General features: G+C 36.1%; 1 protein-coding gene across 1 annotated transcript; it reads left to right on the top strand.

The window, feature by feature from the left end:
* The first annotated feature begins 618 nt into the window (after positions 1–618).
* On the top strand, positions 619–2939 carry LOC123218033 (protein SRG1-like). Its single transcript, XM_044639206.1, has 4 exons — positions 619–1091; positions 1712–1959; positions 2101–2425; positions 2499–2939. Exons 1-4 carry the CDS (start codon positions 852–854, stop codon positions 2760–2762), a joined length of 1077 nt encoding a protein of 358 aa, XP_044495141.1. The 5' UTR covers positions 619–851; the 3' UTR covers positions 2763–2939.
* Positions 2940–12631: the final 9692 nt, after the last annotated feature.

The raw sequence follows: 12631 nt of genomic DNA, 5'->3' as shown, positions 1-12631 counted from the left end.
AATTCGACATTGCAAACAACTGTCTAGTTGCTATTGTCCTGAAATTAGCTATTGCATGGAGTCTGACGAGGTCCTCTGTTTGGGTTTATTCGGTCGTGATTCTATTGGTTTGACACTCCGGATTTTTGGTTGCTTATACGTTAGTCTGTGAGTTGTGGGTTTATGAATCCAGTGGTGGAAATTTGTCGTATGTTATGGTGAAGTAAGACGATGGTTGATGGGTAGCATTTAAGACTTTTTCAAGTGTCACAGGTTGCATGTACCGTCGACAAATTTGTGCAACACTTAGCGGCAACTCTCGTTAAGTCAGTCTTTAATCCCAAACACTACTCAAAGACAGTTCCGAAATTGTTGTAAAATCAAAGTAACGGAAGCACAATCAAGAATACTCAACTACTCAACAAGGATATAAAAAAGTTGTATTGCTTGACTATTGTTTGCCCAAATGACTAAAAAATCCCCAACTACTCAACAACCCAATGGCTTATTGACTAACTCCTAACCCCCAACTACCAAGTCTCCACTTCTAGAATAGTCAAGATTCGGGCATGTGGTTTAACAAGTACTTAGGGGTCAACAGTAAATCAGTATAAATAGTAAGCTTGCAATAAATCTTCATAATTCTTATTTCAAACTGAAACTCAAGCTTGCAATTCTCATATTCATCTAAAATAAACTTGAGTTTGAACTGAGTCTTCTAACAATACTAATTGTCTGATCCCATTCCCTATTCTAGATACACAGCAGCCAACAGCTGGATGTAAAAATTGAAGAACAAAGCAACAAGTTTTCTGCTTTATAGAAAAAGAAAGTACAAAAGCCTGCAAGTCTCATAATAACTGCAATCATCTATGGAGAAACATGTGTGGAGCTCTCTCCCTGTGCCTTGCGTTCAGGAGCTAGCCAAGGAGGCGCACACTACAATTCCACCAAGATATGTCCGAACTGATCTAGATCCTCCTCTCACAGCCGATGCTACTTTCCTGCCACAACTGCCTGTAATCGACTTGCAAAAGTTGCTTTCTGGAGACTTAACAGGTTCAGAATTAGACAATCTTCATATTGCTTGCAAAGAATGGGGTTTCTTTCAGGTATTAGAAAAAAGAAGAAAAAATAAAAATTGATTCGCATATATTATATATCATTTGTCAAAGTGGTAATGGCAAACGATTTCTCCCATGTTGCAAATAAAGTTGTTGGTGGTGGTGGGAAAAGTCTAACTTCGTGTTTGTCATTGCCGAAAACACTACTTTAACATTATTCATTGCATATATTTCAAATCCCAACTCTGGAACCTTTTTCTCGCCAAATTCACTATCATCCACTACAAGAACTCCTAACCTAGCTTTGATTTCGTTGTCTTCATTATTAGGTTTTTTAATGACTTCCATCTCAAAAAGTAGCAATAGTGGTTGAATAGATTTTTTTATAATTTTCTCCTCATACAGCAGCGATCATGGTTGAATACATTTTTTTATGATTTCCTCCTCGTGGCGATGGTAGTTGGGCTTCAATCTTATTATTTTCCTCAATCTTCTTCCTTTCCACGGTTTCTTTTGTAGATGTCGACAATAATGACAATTATTAATATAATATTATTTTAATAAATTAATATTATTACATTATTCTAATATAATGTTATCTTAAATTATTATTATTATTATTATTATTATTATTTATTACAATTAAGTCCCAACAAAATGTTTTGCAGCTGATAAACCATGGAGTGAGCAGTTCATTGGTGGAGAAACTGAAGACAGAAACTCAGGAATTTTTTAATCTGCCAATGGAAGAGAAGAAGAAGTACTGGCAAAAGGAAGGAGATGTAGAAGGATTTGGGCAGGCGTTTGTTGTCTCTAGGGAGCAGAAGCTTAACTGGGGAGACATGTTCTTAGTGACCGCCCTCCCAATTCATTTGAGGAAGCCACAACTATTTTCCAAGCTACCTCTGCCTTTCAGGTTCTCTCTTTCTGTCAATTCGTTTATTTGTCAAGATTGTAGCTCCACAAGCGAACATCTGCACATATCCAACATGTCACTTTGAGTACTCCACAGTTTTAGTCCTGTTAATTTTAATGACTAGTTCTGATATAAATGTAGAGAAACCTTGGAAACATACTCATTTGAACTAAGAGATCTTGCCATGAAAATCCTGAACCAAATGGCAAAAGCTCTGAGAATGGAATCTGAATATGTGAAAGAACTGTTTGAAGAAGGGAAGCAAGCTATTAGAGTGAACTATTATCCTCCATGCCCACAACCAGAGCTTGCTATGGGCATCCATCCTCATTCGGACGGCGGCGGCCTTACCATCCTCCTCCAGCTCAATGAGGTGGAAGGTCTCCAAATCAAGAAAGATGGAATGTGGGTTCCTGTTAAACCCCTGCCAGGTGCTTTTATCATCAACATTGGAAACATTTTAGAGGTAATGATCATCCCCAGGAGAGAAATGGAAGGCATAACTGGATCTTTTTTAATTTGTGTTTGTGATTGTACAGATTGTAACCAACGGAATTTACCAGAGTATTGAGCATCGAGCAACTGTAAACTCGATGAAAGAAAGGCTCTCAATTGCCACAATTTACAGCCCCAGTTTAGATGGCAATATTGGTCCGGCGCCGAGCCTTATTACACCAGAGACTCCGGCGTTGTTTAAGACAATCAGTGCCGCAGACTACTTCAAGGGATTCTTCTCCCAACAGCAGAAAGGAAAATCGTACCTTGATGTCATGAGGGTTCAAAATGAGAATGGAAGTGTTTGAGTAAAGTGGAAATTCAAATGTCTGGTTTTTCTAAATAGTTTGTCAATAATGGAAAGGGCGTCTGTTTGATACTACTGCATGTCATTGTAATAGAGTCAATTCAGACTCGTTTTAATTTGAGTTTTCTATTTTAAATTAAAAATAAAGTAAAATTCAACCACATATAATATATTATCTCTATATTCAAATCATGTATACACAATGAAAATAATTCAAGCCGAGCATGTCATTGGCTTCAAATCCTCTTCTGATGCTGTCAGCCTCACCATTATCCTCAAGCACAACGAGGTTGAAAGCCTTAAAATCAAAATGATGGGATGTGGGTTCTTGTCTCATATATGCTTTCACCATCAACGTCGGCGACATTTTGGAGGATATATCTCATCAAATACTCCATTTCAATTTAGGTACAATGGCCCTAAATTGTTGGCGTATATTCTGTTGTGACTTTGCTAGTAACCAGTTGGAGCATCAGGCAACTGTAAACACAGTGAAATGTGTAGTTAATTCTAAGTCTAAAATTTTACACAAAGATGAAACCTTCGCGATATTTTTCTTCCTACCGTAGTTCACCTTTGTTCCCATGCTTTCATCCTTCACTAGCTATATTGAACTTAGATGAGTCCATGAGACATCAATCAAATTACATCGTTGTTGTTGTGAAACATTACCACCATGATGTATTGCCTCATGACTTTCATGTCTAACACAATGCAGCAATTATCCATTTGTGTTGTTGAAGGATTTATCACTTTCTTCGAATGGTCAAACACTCCAGTAAGACATATGACTTTCGAGTATACTATTTTCAACCTACTTGAGACACAAACCATTTGACATCTCTTGCTCTGATGAAATTATGAGACGTATCAATCATAACTAAACATGTCAAATGATTGGACTGATCTTGATCTAACATACTAACAGGCCAGCCATATAAAAGTCTGTTATAATATAAGTCTTGCGAGTCAAGATAGTTTATCAACAAATGAAAGTTCATAGCATGACCCGCACAATATCAAGTCATATCATGTCAAATCTTTAACGAGCTAACTTGTTAATTTAATAATAAAATATTTTTAAGTCAAATAATTAAATATTATAACATATTATAAGTTTGAATTATGATTAAAAAAAGAATAATTATTTATAATAAATAAGTTAAGTTTTTAAGATCACGCTCATCAATATGAGACATCTGAAAACTTAAATTTAGTTAGAATTTACTATTTAATACTTATTTATAGTAGATAAAAAAAATTATTATAGTATATTTTTTTAACGTAGAACACTTTTACACTTTAACACTTTTACAAAAATATTTCATATTGGAAAGATAAATTTTAATAATTTTTATTTATTCACTATAAATAAGAATTCAAATATCTTATATAAATGAAATTGATATTGACATTTAACTCATTTCTTATAAATAAGGTCTATCAGCTTATTCAGATCCTCCTCTTCACATGTCTAATCATAACTTTAGTTTTCTTGTTATTCACATGTACCTAGGACCCCTCTATTTGGGGATATTAATTAAAATAGGCAAGCGGATTCCCGCCTAAACCTTTTTCGGCAACAAATACTCTGTTTTACCTTTCTAAGCAAATCATCTTTTTCATTCCAAAAATGTCCCTAATCTAATTTTACAAATTCAACGCCTGACTTTTCCGATTAACCGATTTCTACCACGAAAATCATTAATATTATATTAAGATTAAATTATCTAAAATAAATAAAATTATAAATTAAAAAAGGATTAATATTTAAAAAATAATTTATTTGTATATATCAAATTTGGATATATAAAAAATGATAAGTTTTTCTTTAAATTATTTGTAATGAAAAATATCTAAAAATTTTATTTTTATAAAATAATTGAAGTGAATTTGGATATTTATAAAATAATCTATTAAATAATATATATTTATAATATAATCTATTTTTATAAAATAGATTATATTTTATTTTTACAAAAACAGAATTTGGCAAGGGGTGCGTGGATTTGGTAAGGGGTGCGGCAGTTTGGTAAGGGGTGCGGCTGCGTGCGAGCGCGCTGGTGCGTGCGGGCGGGCGCGCGCGTTCTGGTGCGTGCGTGCGGGCGCCCTAGCGCTGGTGCGTGCGTGCGGGCGCGCGCGCTCTGGTGCGTGCGAGCGGGCGCGCGCAGCACCCGCACCCTTCTAGCAAATTGCCGCACCCCTTCACCAATTGCCGCACCCTTTAGCCAATTGCAGCACCCTTTCAGCAATTCCCGCACAGTTCAACAATTCCTGCAAATAATGGTGCGACAATTGCTCACAGCGTACGGCCATTTCTGAAAGGGTGGGGCAGTTTCTGAAAGGGTGCGGAAATTTGTTGAAAGGGTATGAAAATTTCTGAAAGGGTGCGGCAGTTTCTGAAGGGGTGCGGAAATTGTCAAAAGGGTGCGTGAATTTTCTGAGGGTATGGAAATTTCTGAAAGGGTGCGGCAATTGCTGAAAGGGTGCGGGAATTTACTGAAAGGTATGACAATTTCTGAAAAGGTGCGGTAAGTGCCGAAAGGGTGCGGGAATTGTCAAAAGGGTGCGGAGATTTTATTGGTTTGTGTACTTATTCTATCATGAATTTTTTGTAGTTTGTAGAGTTAAAGCTGATTGCTCTTGTTATGATGGCTTAGTTGAGTTCTAGTAAGTTCATAAAAAATTAAACTTTCGATGCTTTCTTTTGGATCTTGTTTCCATATATTGAAGGAATTGCTGGTTGCTTTCTAATTTTTTTTTAAGTTGAAATTCTGATGGCTTGACTTCTTGATATTGTTTTTTTCCTTAATTTGAATTTGTGTTGGTGAGTTACTTTACTTCTGGATTATACACTTCGATTTATATTGGTGAGCTCTCAACTATTGAGTGTAAAGGAAGCCACAGCAGAACAGTGTACTTGTAATGTTCTGCTGTGGCTTTTACTATGGAAAGCGAAGTTTTCATTTTTTTCTTCCTGTTGATGCCTGGAAATGACTTTATGTTGTTTCAATATATCCAGAATATATTGTGCCACAAAATCTTGTATGGATCGATGCTTGTTTGTTACTCAATTAGAGTGGATATTGCAAAAGCTTTTGCTTGCTCTTAAAATGGAAGAAAATTTGCTTTCAAAGTAAGTTCAAAGTAAGCTTATGCTTTTTGTGTTTATTGTCTGCATTTGTTAGATATTGACATGGTAGTTAATTTATAGAAATTAGTGTCATTGAGGATTTCCTAGTGGATGGAAGAGTCATGAAATGCACTGATGGATCTTCTGCAACATTGAGCGAAAGTAATTCAAAAGTCAATGTCCATCTAGATGGTGCAAATACAATGTTGGAATTGTTGAAGCAACTTAAGCTAACCAGTTGGTAGCAGGGAGCATTGTATTGGCATCAATATCTGCATCAACAAATTTAGTAAATTACCATAATCATTTAGGCATTCATTAACAGTATTACTTAAAAATTTCGGCAGCATCTCCTCTGTAATTTCAATATTTCCCAACCTGTATATACCAAATTCAAAGAAATTGCACTCCAATATTATATTTATCCATCAACCCAAACTCCAGCCACATCAATATATCAATCAAAATATGCAATATTATATATTAGAAACTTCCTAAATAAATCAACCTATCTATGCATATGACTAAAACTCAATACATCTTAACCAATAAATACAAAATAAATATATTAAATTTACATACTATTAAAAAAAAAAAAGAAATTTTTACAAGTTGATATATAATACAAAATATCAGAGAAATATTGAATTCCCGGCATGCTTCCATATTTTGGATGCAAGAACGCACCGCATATAGGAAGCATTTCTGGCCCTAAAATTTAATCTCTTCCCAGTTGCTTTATACTCTAAAATATATATTGCGAATATTCCGCAATCACCGGAGGCAGTGCCTTGTTGTGGTACATCTACACATCTAGTAATAGTCAATGGATCTAACTTTGGCTCCAGACCCCGTGACACCCAATAGTTGGTCGCACTAATAATAGCCGGAAGATAAGAATATCGTTGCATAGCCTCCAGAAATCTTTCTGTAGATCCAAAAAATGCCTTCGAAGAGTCATACACCGTCAAAGTCCATGCATTTAGATCCAATTCACCGCATGCCCAGTGTTGAGATTCATAATTGATCGGAATATAAACCTGTAAGGTCAGAAATTCATTCCCATAAGTAAAATTTTTACTTTATTATATACTGACACAAATAATATATCTGTTTTAATTTAAATGATACATACCCGATCAACGTTAGCCCATGCGATATAACCTCTATGTAACTCTGGATCATTTATCCCTTCGATCGGATCTAATAATAATCGTGGCCATTGATAATTATCTAATTTATAATTTTCTCGTTCTTTTATTATATGTGGTAACCACCCATCAAACGAAGTTTCCACACAAGTCCATTTAGCATTCGGAAACGTATGTCGTAATACCACTAAATAACTATCAATATGCTGAAAAGTAAAATAATATTACAAGTGAGCAAACATTATAAAATAAATAAAAATATTGAGTAAAAATAATGAAACTTTTGCATTTACAGATTAATATACCTGATCTAGTAACCACTGGTTATCTTCAGTTATTAGTTTCCACCACTTAATTTTATCACACGGTCCATATAAATAAGTATTGCCCAAACCCGGTTCTGGAGGGTCCCCGTACCATTGCAAATATTCAAACATATTATTTTGTAAATCCTCCAAAGAGGGTGGGTGATACACCTCTCGTGCACGGCGATGTTTGAAAGGATCGGTGTATGGACTCTGAAGTGCTTTACCCTTCTTCAATATCCTTCCGCGTAATGTCCTCCGAGTAATAGAACGGTGATCTAATGGAGTCTCATTTGTGACATCTGTTGTTTGCTGGATAGCCGTATCAAATTGGTCAATATACTCAAATAATACTTCAGTTGGTTCATCCTGAAAATAACAAAAAAAAACACTTGTTAATTTTCAAAATAATATTATTCTGTTAATCGAAAATAGTTACCGTTAGAATATAGTTTAAATACATACCGATTCTACTGGTGGGCTTGTTGGGTTCGGATTGTTCGTTTGTTGAAGATCTGATAACTTAGCTTCCATGGATGCTTGACGTGCTTCAAGTAGTATTTGCCGCTCATCGATGTTTCCAAGTCGTTCATCAACTTTTTGTATAAATCCTTGTAGAAGCTCTTGAAGCTTATCAAATTTATCATCAGCTATCCGGCTAGATTCACCCATAGGCATGCAAGTATGTGTTTCTTCGGCCCGCGGAGGCGATGATATAAAAGCAGTACACTCAGGTGGCTGCATAGCTGATGGCATAGGACTACTAACAAATGAACTTCGTCGCCTACGAATGGGAGTATTCCAACTTACAAATGCAGATGGGATATCTGGAGGGGAGGCTACACCACGTTGGATGTCTGGAGGAGGAGATGTTATAATGGCAGGAGTAGGAGATGTTATAATGGTAGGAGTAGTATCAGAATCTTCTGGATCATCAATGTAATTCATAACATCTTCGTAATGTGGTGATTGTCTCTCAACTCTGGATGCAATCAACCGAGGTGTGACAAATTCCTAAAAATATTCAAAAAATTGTTTATTCAGAGAGATATATGATAAACTACCAATAAATACTATTGAAAAATATAATATCTTACTTCAGAAGAGTTCAAAATACGATCCATGTCCTCCCAACTTGGACCATCTAAACTTCTCCATCTCAACATTCGAGGAATTCTCTTCACCGATTTACAAGTCACAAAACTTTGTAAATTATTAAGTGTCTCATAGATCCAAACCTGTTATTTAAAAAATAAATATATATAATATAAATAAAAATAATAATAAAAAATGTATACTCATCAAATATTAAAAAAAAAAATTAATATTACCTGAAATGCTAAAGTGCATCCTCTTATCCCGTAAGTTAATATTGGGATATCTTCTGAGTACAACGGATATAATTTCGAAACTTCGTTATACTGTTTTTGTAAAGCTTCACCTAAAGATTTAACAGTCAATCTCCAAACGATGGTACCCCAAGGGTACGAGTTAAAAGTATCCCAATCATCCACAATATGTAAAATATGCTCTGAAATAGTTTTTCTATTGTCTGATCCTAATAATGCAAAGTGAAGCAGATACAGGGCCGATATTTTAATGGCATCCTCATCATTGTTTATCCATGCTCTTTCTTTAAATATTGTTGCGAGATCACCATAGTTAACAGCTTTTTTACCTCCAAAATACTTAGACTTCAATTGAGATTTTCCGATAACCTTGCTCTTTCCTATTTCTCTACTGAATTTTAATCCAGTAATGAGGGCAAACTCAACAGGGCTAAATCTGCAATCCACCCCATTAAGCCGAAACCATAATTCCTCTCCCACTACTCCTTTATTGATTTGTCGGAATAGCACAGAATGCAATAAACTGGAGCTATGCTTTAAAGTCTCCATCTTTAAAAATCGCCCGAAACAACATGTTTTGAACATTCTTTTCTGGGCATGGGTAAGAGAATTTCTGATGGCTTCGACAGTATCCATATGAGCTCTAACTTTTAACTTCGCCAAAAAATAATAGCCTTCGTTGTACCTCCTTTCATCATGGCGTTCGTTAACCCCAGTTTCCTATAATCCCCATAAACAAACATATTCAGAAAATCAGAAAAATGGGAAAATTACAATCAATATAAACATTATCAAATAACAATCAATATAATTGAGTAAATTGCAAACATGTTTAATCAATCAAATTGCAAACAGGAGGATATAAAATCTGAAAAGCATGGGGAAAGTGTTAAGGGGTGCGTTAAAATGCAAAGGGGTGTGGGAAGCTGATAAAGGGTGCGGCAAAATGTTAAAAGGGTGCATGAAAGTGCAAAAGGGTGCGTGGAAGTGCAAGGGGGTGTGGCAAAATGTGAAAGGTTGCGTGGAAGTGCAAAGGGGTGCGGCAAAATGTAAAAGGGTGCGTGGAAAAAGCAAAGGGTGCGGCAAAATGTAAACGGGTGCGTGGAAAAAGCAAAGGGTGCGGCAAAATGTAAACGGGTGCGTGGAAAAGCAAAGGGGTGCGGCAAAATGTAAAAGGGTGCGTGGAAAAGCAAAGGGGTGCGGCAAAATGTAAAAAGGTGCGTGGAAAAAGCAAAGGGTGCGGCAAAATGTAAAAGGGTGCGTAGAAAAAGCAAAGGGTGCGGCAAAGTGGTGAGGGATGCGTGCGTTTCCGAAAGGGTGCGGCAAAAGTGTTAAGGGGTGCGTGCGTTTCCTAAAGGGTGCGGCAAAAGTGTTAAGGGGTGCGTGCGTTTCCTAAAGGGTGCGGCAAGATGTTTAAGGGGTGCGTGGATGCGTTGAGGGTGTCTGCAAGTGTCAGTGGTGGTCTGTCGGTGTGAATGTGTGTGTGAACGGTGTCAACATGCAAATCGGCACTCCAAAATAAACACCTCCTCCTTCCATAACGCCGAACCAAACCAACACAATCAACAATCAACAATCAATCAACAAAATCGCATAAATTAAACCAACAATGTCGCACCGGCAAAATCAATCGCATAATCAAGACTGTAATCAACTAACTAATCTACATCGATGCATCAAATGAAAGAAGAAAGGAAAACCTAAATCTCGTCCAATGTCCGAAAGCAGAATCAATGTTAGCAATAAATATATACCTGAGACGACTCCGACGACATTGCCGTGATGTTTTCCGACGACGGTTTCGGGACGGTGAATGGTGCGTGGGTAAAATTTTTGTTTCGGCGACACTGTGGATCCTCCTGGCTAGGTTGACGTTTTGAATTGCATCTCTGACATTTCTCAATAATTTTATATTTTCATTACCCAGCGCACGCACCGAGCCACGTGACCCGCACCCTTGCCGCACCAGTTCATCAATTGGTGAAAGGGTGCGGGAATTTATATACGGGTGCGTGAATTGCTGAACGGGTGCGTGACTTGCTGAACGGGTGCGGGATTTGGAAAGGGTGCGGGATTTGGTGAAGGGGTGCGGGAATTGGTGAAGGGGTGCGGCATGTGCGGGTGCGCGCCCGCACGCACGCACCAGCGCTAGGGCGCCCGCACGCACGCACCAGAACGCGCGCGCCCGCCCGCACTCACCAGCGCGCACGCACGCAGCCGCACCCCTTACCAAAGTGCCGCACCCCTTACCAAATCCACGCACCCCTTGCCAAATTCTGTTTTTGTAAAAATAAAATATAATCTATTTTATAAAAATAGATTATATTATAAATATATATTATTTAATAGATTATTTTATAAATATCCAAATTCACTTCAATTATTTTATAAAAATAAAATTTTTAGATATTTTTCATTACAAATAATTTAAAGAAAAACTTATCATTTTTTATATATCCAAATTTGATATATACAAATAAATTATTTTTTAAATATTAATCCTTTTTTAATTTATAATTTTATTTATTTTAGATAATTTAATCTTAATCTAATATTAATGATTTTCGTGGTAGAAATCGGTTAATCGGAAAAGTCAGGCGTTGAATTTGAAAAATTAGATTAGGGACATTTTTGGAATGAAAAAGATGATTTGCTTAGAAAGGTAAAACAGAGTATTTGTTGCCGAAAAAGGTTTAGGCGGGAATCCGCTTGCCTATTTTAATTAATATCCCCTCTATTTGCTTGTTAAGTTGCATTCCTCTTCCCACTAAAATCCATGGCTAGTCTCCATAAGTGAGGTCACAATTGGACATGAAGAGACCATTAGTCTCACTTCTATTACTTTCTTCTAAATTGCCTAATCAATTTTCTGTCTGTCCCAAACCCACCTTTATCTCTACAATATGAGATTGACACTTTGTCAAACTACAAATTTTCAAGTTGAATGTGTTAACGTTACCATAAAACATATCATAATCCAAAGAACAACAAAATCCACAAAATAAATGCAAAAACTTACAAAACACCATGGCCTACCACATTTCCTTTCATTTACTAGAAACTTTAGTGTTGAAATCTTAATTTTGACGATGATGGGTTACCAAACACTTAGTGATAGACAAGGGAAAATAATTATAAAATATAAAAGAGGTCAATAACAAAATAATAAAATATAAAGGAGTTAATATAAAAACTTAAAAATTATACGATATTTTATATATTTTAAATTAAAAATTTGTAAAATCAAGAGGTGATGACTCTTATTAACTCCTCTTGAACCTGACACTATAAAAAATTATCTACCTACAATTGTCACAAAATTGCTTATCGAATAGAGTTGACCAAGTCCTCAAATTGATTTATCTGGTCGTAATTCTATTGGTTTGATGCTCTAAATTTTTTGTTGTTATTTGTAAGAGTTTGTGAGTTGTGGGTTTATGTTTACAATGGTGGAAATATGTTAAATATAACAATAAAATTATGTGCATAAATAATGTTTTTAATTTTATATTCAAACAATGATATGTTATTATGTAATTATGTATTGTTTAATCTTTAATTTAAAATTATTTAATTATAAAATGATATATTATTATTTCAAATAATTTATTTGCACATAAAATTATACACAAATATAATAATGAAGTAAGTAAGTTGATGGTTGATGGTAGGGATGGCAACGGGGAGGAGCGGGGAGGGGATATCAATCTCCATCCCGTCCCTGTAGGGGATATCAATCCCCGTCCCCGGCTCGTCCCCTTACAGGGATAACAAAAAATCTTCGTCCCCTCTCTGTGAAGGAAAATCCCCTCCCCGTCCCCCCGGGGATTGAGTGGGAAAAAATCTGACAGGACCCATCCCGACCCGCTATCCTATAACCTCTTAGAAATACCGTTATAGGCTTAGAAGGGCGAAATGCATCCTGTAATTCC

Source organism: Mangifera indica, chromosome 6 (genome assembly GCF_011075055.1).
Source record: "Mangifera indica cultivar Alphonso chromosome 6, CATAS_Mindica_2.1, whole genome shotgun sequence".
Taxonomy (NCBI): domain Eukaryota; kingdom Viridiplantae; phylum Streptophyta; class Magnoliopsida; order Sapindales; family Anacardiaceae; genus Mangifera; species Mangifera indica.
Note: the sequence above shows the minus strand (reverse complement) of the source record. Positions and strands in the feature narration are given on the sequence as shown.

What these genes read in the sequence shown, in the direction of transcription:
- LOC123218033 (XM_044639206.1), top strand. Translation starts at nt 852, where the DNA reads ATGGAGAAACATGTGTGGAGCTCTCTCCCTGTGCCTTGCGTTCAGGAG. An exon ending in AAGCTACCTCTGCCTTTCAG is followed by an intron (nt 1,960 to 2,100) that starts GTTCTCTCTTTC and finishes ATATAAATGTAG; the next exon opens with AGAAACCTTGGAAACATACT. An exon ending in ACATTGGAAACATTTTAGAG is followed by an intron (nt 2,426 to 2,498) that starts GTAATGATCATC and finishes GTGATTGTACAG; the next exon opens with ATTGTAACCAACGGAATTTA.